At 35.2% G+C, this 24006-nt stretch overlaps 1 protein-coding gene across 2 annotated transcripts in view; it reads right to left on the minus strand.

Moving 5' to 3' along the window:
* Positions 1-23148, minus strand: part of LOC102483962 (natural killer cells antigen CD94-like) — a 44698-nt gene extending 21550 nt beyond the window's left edge. The window contains exons 1-3 of one of the 2 annotated variants that reach the window (XM_027776614.1): positions 22982-23148; positions 21500-21613; positions 1810-1905 (exon numbers count right to left, since the gene is read on the minus strand). In XM_027776614.1, the coding sequence (XP_027632415.1) occupies positions 1810-1905; positions 21500-21611 (208 nt within the window). In that variant the 5' untranslated portion in view covers positions 21612-21613; positions 22982-23148. Of the gene's footprint in view, positions 1-1809; positions 1906-3303; positions 3449-21499; positions 21614-22981 lie in introns of those variants that run through there. The other variant, XM_027776615.1, reaches the window with a different exon arrangement.
* Between the last annotated feature and the right edge of the window lie 858 nt (positions 23149-24006).

Consider the following 24006-nt stretch of genomic DNA (forward strand, 5'->3'; position numbering starts at 1 on the left):
GTGCTACTTTATAGGATGCCTAAAGTTAGACTTGTGTTCATGGAAATGTATCTATCAGCTGTGTTTGCTATGAAGATATTTAGATTAATTAAGGTCTTTAGTAATTCAATAAAATGTGGGAGGAAAACAGTATAGAAAGCAAACATAGATACCATAGACAGTGTGGGAGGAGAGTGGGAGATGGCAGAGGGTAAGAGATAGGGAATCAAGGATGGGGAAAAAAAGCAAAACATACAGAAAACAAGAATTGGAAAGTTATTTGCTGACAATAACATGTTTGTTGATGTGCTTGATTGAGACAATATACAGTGTACTCTGGATGGAAAATCTCATTTTGTATGCTGTAATGATGTACAGTGAATGAATGCAAATAAATAAATTTAAATTTAAAAAAATTAAAAAAGGAACACCTGTGAATACACCACACTGGCAAAAATTTTAAATCAAAAAAAAAAAAAAACAGGAAAAAATAATCTCCAAATAACAGTGTCAGTGTTAGAAAAATAGAATTTACTTTATTGCTATAAATGATTGTTATAGTAATTATGATATCGCAATTATAGTAATAAGAGATGAGAACATAGCTCAATTTCCAGTTCCTTCATTCATTCAAAAAGCATTGATTTAACAGTATAACATAGTCGATAGGATTAAATATCATAGGAAAACGTCTTAATCTTCACTCAATAATGTGGTTTTGGTTTTGTTGTTATTGCTGTTTGTTTGTTGGTTTTTTCAGTCTGGTAAAAAGAGATACATTTAGGGATCAGCAAGTGGCATGGTGGTTAAGGCTCTGGACTCCCACATGACTGATGGCAGTTTGAGGCCTGGAACCCGTGGCTTGAAAATCACACTGGGTGTTCGGGCGTGCGTGTGGGGGAAAAAAAGCAAAACATACAGAAAACAAGAATTGGAAAGTTATTTGCTGACAATAACATGTTTGTTGATGTGCTTGATTGAGACAATATACAGTGTACTCTGGATGGAAAATCTCATTTTGTATGCTGTAATGATGTACAGTGAATGAATGCAAATAAATAAATTTAAATTTAAAAAAATTAAAAAAGGAACCCCTTTGAATACACCACACTGGCAAAAATTTTAAATCAAAAAAAAAAAAAAACAGGAAAAAATAATCTCCAAATAACAGTGTCAGTGTTAGAAAAATAGAATTTACTTTATTGCTATAAATGATTGTTATAGTAATTATGATATCGCAATTATAGTAATAAGAGATGAGAACATAGCTCAATTTCCAGTTCCTTCATTCATTCAAAAAGCATTGATTTAACAGTATAACATAGTCGATAGGATTAAATATCATAGGAAAACGTCTTAATCTTCACTCAATAATGTGGTTTTGGTTTTGTTGTTATTGCTGTTTGTTTGTTGGTTTTTTCAGTCTGGTAAAAAGAGATACATTTAGGGATCAGCAAGTGGCATGGTGGTTAAGGCTCTGGACTCCCACATGACTGATGGCAGTTTGAGGCCTGGAACCCGTGGCTTGAAAATCACACTGGGTGTTCGGGCGTGCGTGTGTGCCTAAAAATCCCAGGAGAAAAACAGGAAAAGGGACTGCAGCATGGGCATCCCCCGTGGAGGGTGATTTCTCACCTTCCCTTTTACTGTCTCTCAGTCTCTGTCCTCTCTGGCAAGCTCATGCACCCTATGGCAAAAACTTAAAAAAAAAAAGAGAGATACATTTAAATTATGCACATGTGTGTGCATACACACACACCTGCCTGTGTATTTAAGCATAATATTATATACTTAATGCAATTTAAATCTTAATACAGAAATTACACATACCTAGATGGCTGAAAGAGTTCTGATCTTGTCTTCTCTGTGGCTCAGATGAATGTTTAAATAGACAATTAGAATAGGTTATATTTGTTCCACTCATAACTGAAGGGCAGAGATAAATAAAAATAAACAGAAAAATATATTTTTAATTTGTATAAATTGTGAAGTCAGTAAATAAAATTGGTATGAAATAAAATAGTATTGAGTATAAACTCCACTAGTGTCTAGGATTTAATTACAAATGTGGAACATTTTAAGAATGAGAAAAAATGAATTTCTTTAAAGTTATAAGGTTGGTATGGTGTATCATTTTTGGTGTTTTGAATATTGTCTTTTCACAATCGTAAGTCTATAATTATCACTCATTTAAAAGTAAAACTACAATAGAACCATTGATAATCTTATGACTTCATTACATTCTGCAGAATGAAATTTATTTTACAAGTTGCCATTCTTTTCTTCCACAATTTCACCTGATCTACTCTCTTTTTACTCTTATGTGCTGCTTCCACTCATCCCCATTTTCTCATAATTATTCTTTTTAGCATAAGTACTTCTCTTGCCAACAGAGTTTGCCCAAATTCTTTCTTCTCTGGCATAGTTTACTCCTATACTCACTCACTATAATTTTAGTTTATTTATCCTGTAAATCAAGTTCCACCTCCTTTAATGATAAATGAAGTTCCAGATCCTCTAATAAGAGTTTATCTCTTCTCCCAACTTTCTCATAATTCTTATTTGTCACTATTCTGTTGCCTCCTCTTATTTTGCTTTCATTAGTGTCTCTCACGTTATTATGAATTCCTTAATATGTCTTAATAATTTAGAGCTGTTTATTAGAATTCTCTACCCAGTTTAAAATTGAGTTAAATTTATGTACAAAGGTAATGGTTTGGGTACTAAATAAACAGTAATTTTAAAGTAATTTGGAAAAACTAATTTCTGACTAAAGCGTTTTAGAAAAACTTTTTAAATCTTTATAAAAATTCTTTATGTCTTACCAGGAGATAAGATATGCAAGTTCTTCATAATCAAAAGACGTATCCTATGGTAATTTAATTTGTTTTATTCCAGTTGAATTTTATATTTCTTAAATCCCTATTTTTATACACATAACAATCTTTAGCTATCACAAAAGTATTTAACAATGTCATATCAAATATTTATAATGATGATAATAATAAAATTACTAAAAATCAAATGATGATCATTAGAATAGCTTATTGAAGATTATTCAGACTCACAAAATGTCCCCCCTAGAATGTCTTTCCTTCAATTTTTCCTGTCCCTCTTTCCTGTTTGTCCTCTGTTCCTACATTTCACCTTCCCTGTCACACCCACACTTTATTCCCTTTTTTTCTAAATAATATATAAAACTGAATATTGATAAATCAGTTTGTCTTTGATCACATTACTTTAGTTTCCTTTGACCCAACTTCTCTAAAATCATCTTTAAATATTCTTAAAAAATAGAATGAATATCTGAGAAATTACAAATACCTGGTTTTTAGAAGAAAATGTCTGAACTTTGAAGAGTATGTAAACAGATCCTGGGAAGAAAAAGATCTTAACTCTTATGACGGAAGTTTACATTTAAGAACTCTGATGGTCCTTAGTATGGAGCAACAGCCCAGAAAAGAAGACAGACTGTAACACCTTTGTCTGTCCTATGAGAGACTCTCAGAGCTGAGTATAGAATACAGAAGTGTGCTCTGGATGCAACCACACAGGAAACTCTTTCATGATTGCTCATTTTACTCTGTATCAGCTCTGGGTTAGGCCTTTCATTAGGCTTACCTTATGGTTACATAAGATACCAAGTATATTTGCACTAATGGCCAGTTTTATCCACCCTTGCATTGTAATAGACATCATTGAATGTCTAATGTTAAGAAAGTAGCTTGAAATGCTTTTCATTCCACTTTTTTTAGTTTACAAGTTCTTACTTAGATTTAATCATTGTATATCTTTGTGGGCTGCAATATGGCTTTTCAAAGCATGCATGCACTGTGTGATAATCAAATGAAAGATATTACCATGTTTATCTTCTTCAACAGAGAACATGCATTATGTTGTGCACCATTAATTTTTATTCTAATAGGATTTATTTCCAGAGATATATGTACATAGGAGTAGAAACACTCTTGTTTTATTCTGTTGTGGCATGCCATTCCATAACTTACTTGCTTTCTGTTCATGCATTCTTGTGTCTTATTAATCATTATTTCCTGTTTTAGCAATTGCAAGCAATGCCTCAATAAACATGTATGTGAAAGTGTTTTACTGTGTGTATTCCTATTCTTTGAGTAGACGCCCAGGAATGGAGTTGCTGGATCATATAATAGTTCTATTTGTAGGTCTTCGAGGAACTTGCATGTTGTTTGTCATAGCGGCTGCACTTCTTTACATTCCCACTGACAATGTAGGAAAGTTCCTCTTTCACCACAATCTCGCACTTATCGATCTTTGTTTTATTTTTGTTGTTGTTGTTGTTATTTTTGGGCTTTTTAGTATGAATTTATTTTGGTACAAAAATTTTTTCAAATTCATACATAGTTTTCCCATTACACGTATTTCCATGAGCTTTTCTTTTTTTCTGAAACATTTTTTAAATTAATTAATTTACATTCTAACCATGCTGACTGGAGTAGATGGTATCTCATTGTGATTTTCACTTACATCTTCCTTATGATAAGGGATACTGAGCCTTTTTTCATATGCTTTTTTGACTATTTGTACAACTTTCTTCCTTAGAGAGTTGTTTGTTCAGTTCATTTACCCATCTTTTTTTTTAAATTTCAAATGTTTTTATTCAAAGATTCTCAAAACAAATAAAACAGGAAAAGTTAACAATCTGATTGAATGTATAGTTCAAAATGTCTTTTAGTATTTAACAAGTGGTAGGAAAGAAAATTAATTATCTCAAACCATACAAATACGTTTCCACTGGCAAGTTTGTGGCATTAGTAAAACAAAAATTAAAAATTAACTCTCTTGATCATATAGATATCTCTAGGAAAATCTTTTTTTTCAATCTATACAAAAGGTCTTCCTTCATAAATTTTTTTTTATAATTTAATGGCTATCTGCTATGTGATATTTAACTGATTTTTTAAAAATTTTATGTATGGAGGTTATGTTTCCCAAATCTTACCCAGATGAGTATGGCACTTAGTTCAAACATTTCTAGCAGCAAATTTCCCCTCCCCCTCTAACCAAACTATGAAATTTCTGTCTTAACTGATGCAAATATATCAAGCAGTGAAAGCCCCAGGTTTATGCATGTACTAGATATGCAGAGGGTGATGTGTTTAGTCTGGACATTCACAAAGCAAAAATATTCCAGGGAGCATAGAACCAATACCACTTTTTTTTTTTTTTTGAGAGGGAGCAATTTTTGCTATAGGGCGCATGCATTCACCAGAAAGACAGAGAGAGACAGCGAGAAATCACCCCCCAGGGGGCATGGCCACACCGCAATCCCTTCTCCTCCGTTCTCCTCTCAGGATCTTGGGCACGCACACGCACACACCCAGTGTGAGTTTAAGTCACTGGGTCTGGGACTCAAACCACAGTTAACTATATGGGAGTCCAGTGACATAGCCAATACTCCAACTGCTAGTCCCAATACCACAACTTTATAAAAAGAAAACAAAAACTAAAGCAAAAATACATTTCTCTTATCACTATGTAATTTTCATGAGAATCTACACTTCACATTCCAACAAGGACTTTTGAAATTATAAAATGTTACTGACATCTATAATTAAATACAAGCATACAACTGAAGAACTAAAAAATGCTCAAAAGAAATAAGTGCTTAGCCCTATCTCCTGAGCTAGAAGGATTTGGTCTATAGAGACAGGGAGAGCCAACTACCTGTCTGAGCACAAAATAAAATAGACTCTGAGGTAGATAATTGATCATATCCAGCTGACCAGACCACTACACAGATCTGGAAGACAGCCAAACTTATCATTGCTTTTAAAATATATGCAATTGCCTTAATTAAAGAGCTTTAATAACAGTGAATTATCTTCTATGTGCTCAAGTAGAAATAACTGTGTATTTATGAATCAGAAATGTTATAGTTTCAAAATTGGTTTTCTTTACTCTTGATCACTTGAAGAGATGATGAAAAGGGTGACACCGCTTCACTGCTTGGATCCAAATCTTCCCTCATGCTTTTTTTTTTTTTCTTTTTTGTAGAGGATTTTTTCCTATAGGGCACGTGCACTTGCCAGAAAGACAGAGAGAGACAGAGAGATAGAAAGCGAGAAATCACACCCCAAGGGGGATGGCCATGCCGCAATCCCTTCTCCTCCATTCTCCTCTCAGGATCTTGGGGACACATGCACACATGCCTGGCGTGAGTTTAAGCCGCTGGGTCCAGGACTTGAACCGCAGTCGACTACATGGGAGTCCAGTGACCCAGCCATTACGCTAACTGCTGATCCCTCCCTCATGCTTGTTTCTTTGTGTGTGTGAGTACACACATGAATGAAAATTATGAAACTTAAATGCAAAGGTACAAAAAAAAAAAAAAAAAAAAGGCGCATTCTCCAAACCACAAACCAGTCTGACAAAAATAAAGAGCACAGAAGATATGATGCTGGGACAAGTCGTTTACTGGTTACTGGCTCTTCAGGCTCTGGTGAAGTTACCTTTGAAAGTGCCAAATCATTTTTTATTTTTCAATTTACCTAATAGAGAGCAAGAGAGAGAGAGAGAGAGAGCTAGTAGCCAATCATTTTGCTTCTGTTCATACCTCAATTTATGTCTGAAAATAAATCTTTACTTTTAGCTTTTGCCATTTAATTGCATTAACAACTTTGTTTTCTGTTTGCCAGATCTCAGGCATAGTTTTCATTCTAAAGCACTATTATTAGTATAAAGTACAAAACAATTGTTGACTCCCCATCTTTTACCTGGTTTATGGCAGCATTACTCACAACTGCTAAGACATAGAACGAACCCAAATGTCCACGAACAGATGAATGGATTGAAAAAGTGTGACACATATGCATTATTGAATACTACTCAGCCATAAAAAAAAAAAAAATGAGACCCTGGCAGTTAATAGAATGTGGATGAATATAGAAGATTTACTGCTGAGTGAAGAAAGGCAGATTATGAAAAAGAGATATTTTATGTCCCCACTGGATATATACGAATATCTGCACTCCATGGCAGAAACTGAAAGATTGAAAGGTATCAACAGTATGGAAAACAACTGTGGATACTAGAGACAATGTGTAAGGAGGGTGGGAAATAGGGCAGGGTGAGAGGGAAGGCATCAAGGGAAAGAAAAAAGAAACAAAACATTTAAAGGACACAAAATGGAGTTTTCTGTTGATGATGTGTATGGTAATATCTTTGACTGAACCAACATACAGGGTATTCATCATGGGAAGATTTGTTTGGTATGCTGTAATGATACACAGTGATTGAATGTAAGAAAAAAAAGTTTAATTTAAAAAATAATTACTTCCTAATCCCTTCTCCTCCACTTCTCAATTCCCCATTCTGTCTCCAGTAGCTACAGTTGCCCTCTCATTTCCATGCCTGTGAGTTTTTCAGTTTCTGTCACAAAGTGCAGACATTTAACAAATGCTAAGCAGGGACATGTAGTGTTTGCTTTTCATATTCTGATTATTTCGTTCAGTATTAAATCTTCTAGATGTAGCCACTTTGTCTCTAATGACAGTATCACGTTGTTCCCTATGGCAGTATTTTATTGTGTATGTGCCACATTTTCTTCTTTTTTTCTTTTTTGTTAGACTTTTGCCGTAGGGTATGTGTGCTTGCTGCAGAGAAATATAGAAAGAAAAAGTGAAAAATCATCCCCCAGGGAGGATGGCCACACTGCAATCCCTTCTCCTCTGTTCTCCTCTTGGATTGTAGGCATGCACACACACGTGCCCAACGCGATTTTCAAGCCACCAGTATCTGGGACTCTAACCATGGTTAGCCATTTGGAAATCCAGTGCCTTTACCACCACAGCACATGCTGGCACCTGTGCCACATTTTCTTAATCCATTCATCAGTTTTGGAGCACTCAAGTTGATTTTATATCTCAGCTACTTTGAATGATGCTGCAATAAACCAGGATGTGCTAATGTCCCTCTGGTAGAGTGATTTGTCTTTTATGTAAGTACTCAAAAGTGATTACTGGGTAGTTCGATTTAAAGATTTTTGAGGATCCTCCTCATCATTTCCACAGTGGCTATACTAACTTACATTTCCATAAACAGGGCATAAAGTTTCCCTTTTCTCCACACCCTTGCAACAGTTGTTTTTGATTTTTATGAACATAGCCATTCTGAATGGAGTTAGATACCTCATTATGGTTTTGATTTGCATTTCCCTTATGACAAAAGATGGTGGACATTTTTCACATGTTTTTAGACATCTGTATGTCTTTTCTGAGGGTTATCTGTTCAGGTGCATTGTTCATTTTCTAATTGGATTATTATTAGTATTTTGGTGGGTGTGCAATTTGAGTTCCCTCTGCTTTCTGGTTATCAGTCCTTTATATGAGGAAGTTTACAAACATCATTTTCTATTCTATGGATTTTTCTTTTTACTCCATTTATTATATTTCTTGATCTGCAGATTATTTTAGCTTAATGTAATTCCACTTGTCTATTTTCGGTATGATTGCCCATGCTTTAAAGTTTTTGCTTTTTTCTTTGAAAATGTTTGCCTACTCTAGTGTTTTGAAATGTTTCCCTTCTGTTTTTCATAAGTAATTTTATAATTTTGACCTTTATATTTAAATTTATAATCCATTTTCAGTTTATTTTTGTTAATGGTGGTAAATAAAGGTCTAGTTTCATTTTTCTGTGATGAATATTCAGTTTTCCTAGGATTGTTTGTTGAGAAGACTTTCTTTTCTCCAGTAGATTATCACATGCACTTTATTAAAAAATCAGATGACTGTATGTTGTTGAGTTTATTTTTGAATCCTTTACTTTGCCCTAAGTGTCAGTTTTTGTGCCAGTACCATGCTGTTTTGATTATTATGTCTTTATAACATACTTTGATATTGGATAGTAGTATGCCTTCAACTTTACTCTTTTTGCATAGCTTTGCCTTGGAAATGTCAAGATGTTTGATTCCAGAAAAACTTTATGATTCCTTTTTCTAGTTCTGTGAAGAATGTCACTCATATTTTAATAGGGATTGCACTGAATTTGTAAACGAATTTGGGTACTATTCACATTTTAATTACATTGAGTCTGTCAATCCAAGTAAAGGAATGGTTTTCCTTTCCTTGTATCTTTTTCAATTTCTTTTTTTCTTCAGTTTTTTAAAATAATTTTCATTGTAAAGATCTTTCTCCTCTGTGGTTAGATCTATCCCTAGGTATTTTATTTTTCTGTGTATGGCTATCTTAAATTGATTTTATTTAATTATGAGTCATTCACTTGTTACTGGTCTATTTAAAAAGAACTAGAGTTTTGTATGTTGATTTTGTATTCTGTAACTTTACTAAATTTATTTATGACTTCTAGGAGTTTTTGGTAGATTCTTTAGTAGTTTCTGTATGTAATCATGCCATCTACAAATAGGGAAAGCTTAAGTTCTGCTTTTTCTATTTGTACACCTTTTATTTTAATCTCTTATCTGATTGAATTGGCTAGAACTTTCACTACAATGTTGTAAACGAGTGGAGAAAGTGGACAAACTTATCTTGTTGCAGTTTTTAGTGGGAAAGCCCTCAACTTTTCCCAGTTCAGTATTATATGAGCTATGGGCTTATCATATATGACTTTCCTTGTGTTGTATTTATTTTGATGAAAGTCTTAATTACAAAGGGATGGTGTACTTTATCAAATGCTTTCTGTACAGTAATCGATATATTCATATGACTTTTGTCTTTTCTTCTCTTAATGTAATGTATTAAATTTATTGCTTTGCAAATATTGAATCATCTTTGCATCTATAGAATAAAACCTATCAGTAATGCTGTATAATCTTCTGAATACACAGTTGGATTTAATTTGCTAGTATTTTGTTGAGAAGTTTTGCATTTATCTTTCATCAAAGATATTAGTCTGTACTTCCATTTTTTTTCTTCTTTCTTTATTTTTTTTAAATGTCCTGGTCTACTTTTGGTATCAAGGTGATGGTGGCTTCATAGAATGAGTTTGGAAGGGTCTCTGGATACTTGGAAATAATTTGAGAAATGGTGTTAATTCTTCTTTAAAGGTTTTGTAGGATTCAACAGTGAAGCCAGGGACTTTTCTTTTTTAGGGGACTGTATTACTGATTCAATCTCATTTTTGTGTGTTGAAGTATTCAAGTTTCCTATTTCTTCCCGTTTCAATTCAAGTGTATTGTATGCATCCAAATATTTGTCCATTTCTTCTAGATTTTCCAATTTTGGGGCATGTAGTTGCTCATAGTATTCCTTAATGATCTTTTCTATCTGTTATAATATCTCCTTTTTCACTTCCAATTTTACCTCTCCTTATTTTCCCCTACACTAGGAGAGTTTTCAGAGAATAGTTCATGAAATAGATTTTCCCTGCCTATACCTGTCTCTTTGCCTCTGGGATACTGATTATATGGCCTTTGGTAGATTAATGGTGTTCCAAGTTTCACGTATGTTGTTCTCATTTGTAGTGTTTGTATTTTGTAGATTGGCCTATTTCAAAGGTTATTTCTTCAACCTCAGAGATTCTTTGTCCTGCATGACTTAATCTATACTTAATACTGTCTACAGAATTTATTTCTGTATTGTATTCATCATCTTCATTTCTGTTTGATTATTCCTTAGATGTCCACCTCTCCTGAATTCCTAATTTATGGAATGATTTTCTCCTGAAATTGTTTCTGTTTTCTCTTGCACCTCATTGAGTTTTAGCATGATAAGTGTTTTGAATTACACTTCCAAGTTTCCTGTGATTTCCTTTACTTTATTCATTATTCATATGTTCATTTGGAGCTGATTTTTATGAAGTAGATTCTAAAGTGGCAATATTGTTATTATTATTTAGTTTTTTAATTATTTTTTCTATGACTGTGAGCATTAGTACTAGTTGGATAAATCACTTTGACATTGATTCTGATTGAATTTGTTGCAGGAGAATCTATATTTTCAGGGATGTCAAAAGGTAGCAGGTTCAGAGCTAGGAGACTTTTTCAGAGTAGGAGGGGGAAGGGGCTGTGTACCATACTCTGTGAAGATGGGGGGTTGGGTGGAGCCCAGGTAAGGTCTACTGCAGTTCTAGCAGCTTAGTAAGGCCTAGTGGGCTAGGTTAGGAGGTATCTGCTCCTTTCACAGGATGTGAGTTCTGAGCAGAGCCCATTGTGTGGTATGACAGGGCTGGATCCTGGAAAGGGTGGCAGTGAGACTCTGAGGAAAGGTGATGATGGTGGAGGACAAATGGGACCCAAGAAGAGCCAGGTATAAAAGTCTTATAATGTCTGGGAGTGGGTGGGGCCAAATATGGCCTCAGCATGCCCAGAAAGGGCACCCCTGAAGTGAACAGGACCGAGGGACCCATCAGGGCTTGGGAGGGCAGTCTGCAAAGGCCAGAGGCTAGCAGGGCCAAGAAAAATCCAAGTATGTTAAAGCCAGGACTAGGTTGGGTGCCCCTTGAGACCTGGAGGCAAGTGGAACTGAATGGAATCTGGGAAGGAAGGCTTACAACTCCCAGATGTGGGTGGGGCCAAGAAAAATAGGGGGTGATCTTGAAAGTCCTAAGGGGAGTGGGCCCAGCTAAAGTGCCTTGCAGTGCCCAGGAGACAGCAGGGGCTAGACCAGCTTGAGTAGGCCCACACTAGTGCTGGAAGAATGTTTGGAAGAATGTTGAACTGACTGAGCCTTGTAGGGTCAGCTGGAGCCTGAACATTCAGTTGGTGAAACCCAGAGGAGGATAGCCTTAAAACTCAAATGCTGTCTTAGCAAGGTAGTCCAGGGGAGTTTGGAGATGAGTCCAGTAGACCCAGGCAGTGCCTGCACAGCTATCTTTTAATGCCTGGGGTCAGAATAACCCTCAGAACACAGCCCTAAGAAGGTAGTCCAGGAAGTGCCAGAAGCCAGCCAATTGTCAGGCCCAAGGAAGACCCACATGACCTGCCTGTAAAATCCAGGGGTGAGGTACCTCTGAGGACCCAAATGCAGATTTAGCAAGGTTGTCTAGGAGGGGCAAGAGGACAACTGAGTTTGTCAAGCCTACATGGGACTTGTTTCCAACATTTTACATTATTTTTTCAATGTCCTTTATTGTATCACACATACAATTAATCTTTCAGAAATATTACACTATGTATTATGATTTTTTTGTTTCAATATATTAATATATGTCTTTGTGAACTGCAGTACTTCTTATGATTTTTGTTAATATTTTTGTTTTTGCTGAAGAACACATGTACTCACTAGAGAGAGACAGGAAAAAAGAGAGAGGGCAAGAGAGAATGCATCTCCCAGGGGGGATGGCCACACTGCTACACCTTCTCTTTTATTCTACTCTTGGAATTTTGGGCCTGCACACATGCACCCAGCATGTTTGTCAAGCAGCTGGATCCAGGGCTTCAACAATGCAGTCAGTCGTGTGGGATCCAGCTGCCTTAACCAATTGCACCACTGTTTGACCTTACAGTATAGTTTTTAAAACCATTTGTACCACATACAAAAATCAAATCAAGAATATACCCATAGTCATCTATGACATTGAAAATTGCATTATGTGTACACATTTGATAATAATTCTACTAGATCACATGCTTTTTAAAAAAAAATTTTTTTTTTGAGAGAAAAGTTTTTGCTATAGGTCACTTGTGCTCATCAGAGAAACAGCGAGACAAAGTGAGAAATTATCCCCCAGGGGAATGGCCACACTGCAATTCCTTATCCTCCATCCTCCTCTCTATATTTTGGGCATACGTGCACTCATGCCTGGCATTAGTTTCAAGTCACAAAGTCTGGGACTCCACCATGCTCAGTCACTGGGAGTCCAGAGACATAATCATTACACTATCTCCTGGTCCCTTGAAATATTTATTAAATTGTCCATATTTTTTACTCTACCATGGTATACCTTCCCATAACCTCTTATTTACATGCATTCTTATATTCGTTAAAAATTTTCTCATAAACTTCCTACCCATCCCCTCTTCATATAGCTTCTGATAGCTACCATAGCTTTCTCTATTTCTACATTTTTATTTTTACATATTTTTTTTTTATTTATTTAGGAGAGGTTTTTGCTATAGGGCACATGTGCTTGCCAGAGAGACAGAGAGACAGAAAGTGAGAAATCACCCCCCGGGGGATGGCCACACTCCTCCATTCTCCTCTTGAGATCTTGGGTATGCATGCACCCGAGCCTGCCATAGTTTAATCCACCAGGTCCAGGACTCAAACTGCAGTCAACTAAATTGGAGTCTAGTGACATAGCCATTACACTATCTGTTGGTCCCTCTATTCCTACATTTTAAAATCCTTCAGTTTCTACCACAGAGTGAAAATATGTAGTATATGTTAAATGAGAACATATTTATCTTTTATCGTGTGCCTTATTTCACTTACAGTTATATTTGTGTTCATCTCCTTTTGTCAAATGAAAGAATTTTTGTTGTTCTCTATGGCTGAATAAGTGTCTGACAAGAACCAGCATGAATGCTGGGCCTAATCACCCCTGCACACTCACATTAGTACTCCATTGTGTAAATGTGCCATGTTTTCACAATGCATTCTTTGGTTGTTGGAAACTTAGGTTGAATCCATGACTTAATTATTGTGAATAGTGTTACATAAAACATAGATATGTAAATCTCTCCAAATGTGTGATTAACTATTCCTTTGATATATACACAATAATTGGATTGTTGGGTCATGTACTAGTTCTCTTTTTAAATACTCATTTTTTTTAAATGCCAGGGAATGTGTATGTTTACTAAAGATCCAGAGAGAAGAAAGAGGGAAAAAACACTCCCTAATGGGTTGTCGTCATGCCATAATCCCTCATCATCCATTTCTTCATCTCATCAGGATTTAAGGCATGCAGGCACATATTCCTGACATATTTTTCAAACCTTTGGGGCCAGGACTTAAACGTGGTTCTCAATGTGAGATCCAGCTCCCTTAGCCCTAGACCAGGGGCTAACCAACCCATCTTTAGACATTTAAGTAACCTTTGTATTATTATCCACAGTAGCTATACAAATTTAAATTCTCAGCAACCATGTATAAGAGTTCTTCGTTCCTCACAATCTTTGCAGCATTTGCTATTCTTTTTTTCTTTTTAATCATAGCTATTCTGACTGAAGATAGGTATGCATTTCCCTTATAACAAGAGATGTTGAACATTTTTTTTCTATATGCCTTTCAGTCACTTATATGTTTTCCTTTGAGAGTTGACTGGTCAAATCAATTGCCCTTGCCCTTTTTTCCCTCTTTTTTTTTTTTTTTTGAAAGAGAGAGAGAGAGATTTTTTGCTACAGCACGCATGCACTTGCCAGAGAAAGACAGAAAGCAAAAAGAAATAAGCCCCAGAGAGGAGGGGGAGAATGGCCACACTACAATAACCCTTATCCCTCCATTCTCCTCTCTGGATTTTGGGCACACATGCACATGCACGTGGTTTGAGTTTCAATCCACTGGGTCCAGGACTTGAACCACATTCGACCACATGGGAGTCTAGTGCCTTAACCACTATGCCACCTGTTGGCCCCAACTGCCCATTTTTAATTAGATTATTAGTTTTTTGTAGGTGAGGTATTTGAGTTTGAATCAATGTGGGAGAGACTGAAACATTTAAACCATAACAGAAAGAAACCTAAACTACAATAAGATATAAATATACAATTAATCACAATTGTGAATGTTTAAATAAATATAACCTGTGCAGAGATGTAGTTCACAAATATTTTCTCCGATTTTGTGGGTTATCTCATTCCAATTATTACTTCCTTTGCTGTGAAGATTTTTACATCAATGTAATCCCGCTTATCTATTTTTGGTGTTTTTATTCTTGTTTTAAGCATCTTATTTAAGAAATCTTTGATTACTCCAATATCTTGAAATGTTTCTCCTCTGTTTTCCACCAGTGAATTTATGGCTTTGGGCTTTACATTCAGATCATTAATCTATTTTTACTTAAGTTTTGTAAATGGTGAGAGTATAAAATCTAGTATCATTTTTTGTGTGTTGGGACAGATATCCAGTTTTCCTAGCATTATTTTTTTTAAAAGGCTATCTTTTCCCCATTGAAATGTCTCATTACCTTTGTCAAAAATCAGTTGGCTGTATGTTCTGGGTCCTCTATTCTATTCCATTGGTCTATGTGTCTGTTTTTGTGCCCAAAATATTATTCTTTGTATCATTTTGTAATGTCTCATTTTGTGCTCCTTGAAGGAGTACAAATGAAATAGTTTCATTTCTTTCTTTTCTTTTTTTTTTTTTTAACTTTGCCAAAGGGCGCATGTGGTCATGAGAGAGTGTGAGAGAGATTAAGAACCCCCTCATAGGGAATGGCCATGCCTCAATTCTTTCTTCTCCTTTTCTCCCTCCTTTCAGGATTTTGGGCATGCACACCATGCATTCTGTGTGCTTCTCAAGCCACAGAGGGAGTAATCTGTTTTACTCAGTCTGTTGATTCAAGTACAAATGTCAACCAGAAATACTTTCACAGACACACCCAGAAATAATGTTCAGATAAATATCTGGGTACCTAGGGATCCAGTCAAATTGACACATAAAATTAACCATCACAGCTTCCATTTTAATACGTCTATACTTTTGTTTTCATATATTTTGCAAGATTATATTTAAATCCAAAATTTATTCTTTTAGTTTTTTCCACAAACTTTAGCTAGAGATATGAACGTTGTTTCTCAAATTTGAAAGCAGGTAAAAAGAAGGAAACTAAAAATGTACTAGTCACTTGATGAGTATATCCATGGTGGGAAAAGTATATATCAAATAGAAAATGACAAGATGATTCTTTTTCATAACTTCTACTTCTTTGGTGATATTTTCTACTTATTTTAACGTTTTAAAAAGAATTACTGATTGGGACCAGCTGAAGGTGTAGCAGTTATGTCACTAGGCTCCCATATAGTTGACTTCGGTTCACGTCCTGGATTCGTTGGCTTAAAACTCACATGGGCCACATGTATGTTCATGCCCAAAATCCCAAGAGGAGAATGGAAAAAGGATTGTGGCATGGCCAGTTCCTGGGGGTGATTTCTCACTTTCTGTCTCTCTGACAAACGCACATGCCCTATAGCAAAAATCTCTCTCTCTCTCTCAAAAGAAAAAAAAAGAGAAAGAATTACTTATTGAAGCATTTTTATAATGGTTGCTTTAAAATCCTTGCCAAAAACAAATTCCTCTCTCTAAAAAGAAAAAAAAAGAGAGAAAGAATTACATAATGTTGCATTTTTATAATGGTTGCTTTAAAATCCTTGCCAAAAACAAATTCCTTTTTGCAATTCATTTCAGCGTTCATGTGTGTTGATAGTCTTTTCTCATTCAAATTGTGATTCCAGGTTTTTCTCATGAAGAATTTTTATTGTACCCTGCCATTTTGGATATTTTATTTTAAGACTCTGGATGTGATTTCACTATTTTTTCCTTAAGGAAATTCTCCTGTTATGCTGTGGCAGAGAGAGAAGTAGATGTGTATATTCAGCTTCCCAGTGTACCTCTCCTGCCACCTTGCTAAAAGCAGGGCACTGCCTTAAACTGTCTCACTGCAGATAGTAAGAAAGTTCATCTCTCCTGTTAGCCCTACTGAGACTTTTCTTATAGAAGTGAGAACTGGTTGTGGGAACCACATGGAATCAGCTTTGCTCTGACTCCATAGATGCCATCCTAGTAAAAGCAGGGCACTGACTCATGTTGCCTCATTACAGACCTGAGGGGTGAAAGTTTATCTCTTCAAACTCACACTATCTGGTTGCTACATGAGTGTGTAAGGTGGAGTTTCCTCAGGATCCACTGACCCTATTGCAGAGGAGAAATTGGAGCACTGACTGCTTCTGTTGAGCAAAGAGGAGTTGGGATGAGATCCACAAGCAATTCTTTGTTTAGTTTTGCTGAAATGGTGGGAGGCGGGGGAGTGATTGGTATTTGTTTTAAATAGGACACCAATTGCCAAAGTTGATTTCTGTTATCAGATTAACCTTTTGTTGTACTTTATCTTGAAGTTTTCTGTTTGTCATTTATCTCTCTTTCTTGATAGTTCTAGGTTGGACACTTCTGAAGTACCCTGTCTGAGATGGGAGGCAATAAGAAAATCCAGGGTGCATACCTCTGTGTCATTTCTGAAATCCTGAAATACTTAGCCAGTCTACCTCCTTTCTGCCTTCAAGTCTTCATATTTGTTGTGCTCGTCTATGATGGTTTAAAGTGGTAAGACAGAGAAACTTAGAGGAATGGTGCTACTTTATTTGATAGAACCAAAATGTTATGTATATATAAACATATTGTGTATAAATTATGCAATATATACTATATTTAGCATATATATATGTTATTTATTTATTTATGTTAATTGACAAAGGGGATGTATGCTCATGAGAGGGACAAAGAGAGAATCCTGTAGTGGGCCCTGATTACACCGCAATCTTTTTTCTTCATGTAGTCACCCTGTCTGGATTCTGTGTATGCATGCACACATGCTTAGCATATTTCTCAAGCTGTTGCAGTCAGCCACTTCAGATGCTGCTCCAAACATACCATGTTTAACCGCTGTGTTAACCACTAAATGATATATTTGAACCATATATTTCAGATAGAGTTCTAGGTTGGCAAGGTTTATATTTTACTTATTGTCTTTCCCAAGCAATTTCATAATGTTCTTCCTTTATTTCTGACATGAAGTCAGCAACAGTTCGTTTTTTTGTTGTTTGTTTTTTTTTTCTTGAAAGTAATGTTATTTTTCTCTGGTGGTTTCTAAATATTTTATCTTTGTCTGATTTATATTTTTTCTTCAGATTACTCTAGAAGAATGTGTGTGTGTGTGTCTGCGGTGTGTGCACGTGTGCACGCACCCGTGGTTTCATTCTCCTATATTTTAAGAAAATTGATTTGGTCAGTCTGATCCCAGGTTCTCTGACACATAGAATTAAAAATAGGTGGGACTAGCAGATGGCATAGTGGTTACATCACTGGACTCCCACACGGCCAACTGCAGTTCGCATCCCAGACCCAGTGGCTTGAAAATCCTGCCGGCGCATGTGCATGGGTGCCCAAGATCAAATGGAGAAGTGATTACAACATGGTCATTCTCCCTGGAGGGGTGATTTCTCACTTTCCCTCTCTCTGTCTCTGACTCTCTCCCTCTCTCTGTCTCTGACTCTCTCTCTATCCCCAGCAAGTGCACATCCTAAGGTAAAAAAAAAAACTATTGAAAAAAAAAGAATTCAAAAGTAGATGAACTATCCAAAAAGCTCACGCTGTACTCATAAATGTGTACAATTATACATTAATTTTAAACATGGTATGTAGTCATTAAAATGATGATTGTCTACTTGAAAGATGCTGAGAGTAGACTTTACATGTTTTCATCACAAAAAAAGTCATGTGTATGAGGTAATAGGTTGTCAGTAAGGTTTATTTAGTCATTCTACGATGCATATATCTCTCAAAACAGCAACTATGTCATAAATGTATACAATTTTAATTTTTAGTTAAAACAATACAGGATTTGGGGAACCAGCAGTTAGCGTAATGGCTATGTCGCTGGACTCCCACGTAGTCGACCGCGGTTCGTGTCCCGGACCCGGTGGCTTAAAACTCACGCCAGGCGCGTGTGCGTGCGTGCCCAAGATCCCGAGAGGAGAATGGAGGAGAAGGGATTGCGGCGTGACCATCCCCCCTGGGGGGTGATTTCTCGCTTTCTGTCTCTATGTCTCTCTCTGTCTGTCTGGCGAGCGCACGCGCCCTACAGTGAAAATCTCTCAAAAAAAAAAATACAGGATTTTAAAATGATGATTAAAATGTTTAAAACAGAAAAAATGAGTTAAAATACTAATTTTTATGTCTCTCTCTTTTTTTAATTTGCTTGAGCGCATTCACACTCACCAGTGAGAGAGAGAGAGAAAGAGAGTAAGAGAGAACAGGTGAGAAAGCATCTTCCATAGGCGAATGGTCACACTGAAATCCCTTCTTCTCTATTTGTCCCTCCTTTCAGGATTTCGTGCATGCATGCACACATGGCGAGCATGTTTTTCAAGCTGTCAGGTCCATGAGTCCATGACTCAAACCATGCAGTTAGCCGTGTGGGATCCAGCCTCCTTAACCACCACATCACCAGCTGGCCCTAGGTCTATGTTTCTTAATTTGATATTTTTCTAATTAATGTTAAAGAAATAAAAGACAATTTTATTACTATTTATAAAAATATCTTTCCTTGTAAATATGTAAAAAATTAAATCTTTCGAATATTTTATTATATATCAATACTAAATATCATATAATTAATGAAAATATAAATAGAATGTAAATCACATTCGATGAGTTACATTACTGAAAATATAATGACCACAAACGTAATAAATGGAAACAGAAAGGACTTACATATCAGAAGAGGAAAAGTTGTGTAATGGGATGTAAATATGTTGTAATCAGAATGCACCGATAGTGATAAAAAGCACTTACTGTTTCAAAAATAGCCATCGTATAAAATTGATATAATATACATGCAATTCTGACTTCGTATTTATGGACCACATTTTACTTCACATATGCCTAAATATAAATATCCATTTGTATTATATATTCATAGTAAATGAAACTTTAGAATAAATATAAAATAATTTTATACTAATACTAATCTGATTTTTAATATACACCTTTCATCTTTATATTATATGCATAACCTCACATCTTTAGGAAAATACTTTCAGATAAACCCAAATATGGATACATTTTATTTATTTATTCAATAATTTTTTCTTTTATTCTTATCTAAGCTTTCTAACTTAAGTATCAGTCATGTCTCTAACACTTAGAAATGTCTTTAAAAATACATGTTTGTTTTCTATTTTGGTAGCCTCAACTCTCTCACAGTACAAGCACCAAGGATGAACTGTGGGAGGCTTGGTAGCTAAATATCTTTCCTAACTAACTGTACTTTGAGGGCAAACATTTAACTTTATGTTCCCCAATTCCTTCATTGGAGATTTAAGAGTTAAGGGAAAAAAAAAACTTTAAAATGAGATACAAAGACAAGTGAAAAGAAAATTTAAACAATTAATGTTTTTTATTGTTATGGACACTGTGTGCTCACCAGAGGAAGAGAGAGAGAGAGAGAAAAAGAGAGAGAGGTTGCACCATGGTCTCTTTTCCTTCATTTTCCCATCCCGTCAGGATTTGGGACAGGCTTGCTTACACTCACAATGTGTTTTCAGTTCTCCAGGACTAGAATTTGAACCACAATCAGTCACATACATAGGATCTGGCTACCTTTAACCACTAGACTATGGGGCTGGCAAAAATAATTAATTTTTAAAGTTACTTTGTATATGACAAGAAACATAAAATTGTTTATATTTTTAGGTATTTACACTAATAAAAATCTATCCCAAATAACTAATTTGACATTTAGATATTTGAAAGTTTATAATCACACAAAGTGCACATAACTCCTTTTATAGCAGATAAGATACAGAGGCAAATAACAGTTCAATGATACTACTGCACAAAATGCATACAATCATATGTGATCGATAAATGATGAAAATGAAATAGTAGTGGTAAGATAGATAATAATGACAAAATATTTGGTGATCCAAATACTATAGGGACATGATGTTGGAAGGTATAACTTAAAAGTAAATAAGAGAAATAACCATAAATTCACAGGAGGTATGAATCAATAATTAATATTTTCGATTTCTTGAAATATTCTTCATAGTGATTCTGTTATTTTGATAAAAAATAAATAAATATGGTATATAAAATAAGTTCATGTAAAACCTGCTTACTCACTTGGAATTACTTATTTAACCTCTATAGTTAAGAACATAGTGGGACCAGCAGTTGGTGTAATGACTATGTCACTGGACTCCCATGTAGTCGACCGCAGTTTGAGTCCCAGACCCGGTGACTTAAACTCATGCCGGGCTCATGTGCATGTGTGCCCAAGATCCTGAGAGGAGAATGGAGGAGAAGGGATTGCAGCATGGCCATCCCCCCTGGGGGTGATTTCTTGCTTTCTGTCTCTCTCTGTCTTTCTGGCAAGTGCACGTGCCCTATAGCAAAAAAATATCCAAAAAAAATAGCAGACATTAATAGCAAAAAACTATCAAAAAAAAAAAAAAATAGCAGACATCTTTAATTTTTTAAGTAAATATCTAAAAGTTTGTGCATTTGCTGTGTTGAAGAAAAGGATATATTGCTGGTATTATTTTAAAATATGGAGTAAAATGGGTCAGCCCCATAGTCTAGTGGTATAGAGAGCCAAACCCCCTAAAACTGACCACAGTTTGAATACTGGCCCCAGAGGTTTGAAAAATACACCACACATGCCCAAAATTCTGATAGGATGGAGAAAAGAAATAGAAGGGATTGTAGTATGACCACTCCCCTGAGGGAGAGAGGGTGCTTTCATCCTCTTTCTCTCTTTGTGTCTCTCTGGTGAGTGTACATGTCTTATGACAAATGAAAATAATGTTTTAAAATAGAATATAATAAGGAGAAAATAACAAAATAAAAGCATGAAAGTCACATACTTGGATGCTCAAAACTGGTGGTTCCTTCTGTTTCAGGTACTTCTGATGTTCTCTGCCCCTGGGATGGAGAGTGAACGCGCAACACAGAATACGTCACACTTTCTTCTTCCATTTCTGAGAAGCAGAAATGTTTTAAAAGTCACACAAAAGCTCTATTGTAAATCCTTGGACCCTAGAAATGCTATCATTAAAATAGATGGTGTATAGAGATATCGTTCTTATTTAGCCCAATAAAAGGTTGGGAGTTGTTCTTATTTAGCCTAATAAAAGATTGGGAGCTTCTTTTAAATTAGAGAATATATTTAAGAATATGTACTTTACTTGAACACAGCAAATGCACAAACTTTTACATACAAAGACAACTATAATCTTCCCAACTTTAAAATATTCTACCAATACAGATCATTGAAGTATACAAATATTTAGAAAGTACGTTGTTATGAAATACAATTTCATGACTCTATCTCAAATATTCTTTTTTAAAATCACAAGTTGACGCATGTTGAGTTATTTGATAATCATTGCAAAATGAATAAAAGTTCAAACAAATCAAAAAAGGTCCGATGATGACAATCCTCCCAGTTTCACCTCACCTATACATTTTGCAGACTTTATGTTCCATAGAATCTACCTTCATGTTCACAAAATCTTCTTGATTCCTTCCTTTAATCATGGTCTTCTCTGGCCACTTTCATGCTTCTTGTCAGGCTCTTCTCTCTTGCTGGTGTGTATATTTTTCTTCACCTATATTGGTCTACCATCCTCAGGTAATTACTGAAAATATTATTTAAGTCCTACTTTTTTAAAGCCAACTTTATAAATATCTCAACAAAAATTCATCTTTTCTCCCCATGAACACTTCAGGCTTTTTATAGTTCTATTTTATAATCATCTTCTGTTTTTCTTTGTGCTGCGTCTTTTCACTGAGATATACTCTGAGGACACAAGTTACATCTTACCCATTTTGTTATTGCCATAGTAAGTTCTTAAATTGATGTGTGTACTTCAGAATCCCAATAGCTTGAGGCTTATCTTAAAATTTTATTTGTTTAGTATATTGTAGTTCAAATTTAAAAACTAAAAATATTTCAAAGGAAGCTTTGAGAATGTTTTAATTCCTAAATAGTTCATGGCTATTTGAAGTAGTACTGAAAGTGTAAATCCAATACTGGGTTTTCTAAGCTATTCCCAATAGAGTTTTGATTCACTATCTCCAAGTGTCTTTCATATGAACATTATGAATTCATTCCTAGCTTTCTTTGATAGTCTTATCTCTGATGATTGTCATAAAAAGTGCAATACCGATCTATTATCTCTCACTCTATTGGTCTGAATTTGTACTTCCTCATTTATAAATCTTTTGATTCAACTTATTTTTATTCCACCATTTATAAATCTTTTGATTCAACTTATTTTTTATTCTTTTTGATTTACAAATAAACTATTCATTAAATAAATTAATAACTTAAAAATAATAAGTACCTGATTTTTAGAGAAAGATGCGAGGATCGTTGCAGAATGTATTTCCTGAGGAGTCCAAACTCTTGGGACAAAAGGTCTGAATTTAAGAATTTTTGGTGATCTTTGGCATAAAGTCCAAGGCCAGCATTAAAGAGAAAGCAAAAAATGCATAGGCTAATGTCTTTATAAGTCTGTTTTATACAAGAAATTAACAAGTGAGCACAAAATGTAAGAAGGAGACCTCTCTGGATGCAACCACACAGGAAGCCCTTACATTTGAAAGCATCATCAGGGTGGGGCCTTTCATCAGTCTGACATTTAAAATACCTAGTACATCTGCAATAAGGATAAAAATGTTTCACTCAATTCTTGAATTTTCAGACTTAGTAAAATACAGGTAATTGTCTATGGGGAAAGAAATTCACTTCTACCACCATCTCTCTCAGTTCTCTACAGTGTATAAATATCGCTACTTTCAATTGTTACAGGAGTTGGCACCTTCAAAGTAATGTTTGTGATGTCAGTTTTGGTCTCTTCCAGTTGAAAACTAGTATTGCTATTTATGTATATGTAAATGTGATTGGTCTTTCTCAGTGCAACACAGCTTCACAACTGTTTTGCAACTTGTGATCTTTCTTAAAAGTCAGTCACCATGAAGCAAAGTCACCTGAAAAGAATTTTTCTAATAAATGAGTTATTAGTCACATTCATATGTATATTATACTCTCCAAAATAATTATGTTCGCATTATATTAATTTATGTCATTGTATGCACTTATTCCATCTTTTGCTATTTTAGTATTTGTATTCTTTTCTTTCAATCACTTGGAAGCTTGAAAAGCTTCTGAAATCATAATCAATCAGTAGTAAGTGAATTTTCCTTCAAGCTTATGAAATTGAGCAGAAATAAACCCTCTATATATAAATGCATATGGAAGAAATGTGCAATAGAATACTTGTGAACAAACTACCACAAGAAAACCATGAGATGAATATTCATATAGTTCTCCAATTTTTCTATTGGAATTAAGTGTCTCCTACATGAA

Source organism: Tupaia chinensis, unplaced genomic scaffold, assembly GCF_000334495.1.
Source record: "Tupaia chinensis unplaced genomic scaffold, TupChi_1.0 Scaffold000058_1, whole genome shotgun sequence".
NCBI lineage: Eukaryota > Metazoa > Chordata > Mammalia > Scandentia > Tupaiidae > Tupaia > Tupaia belangeri.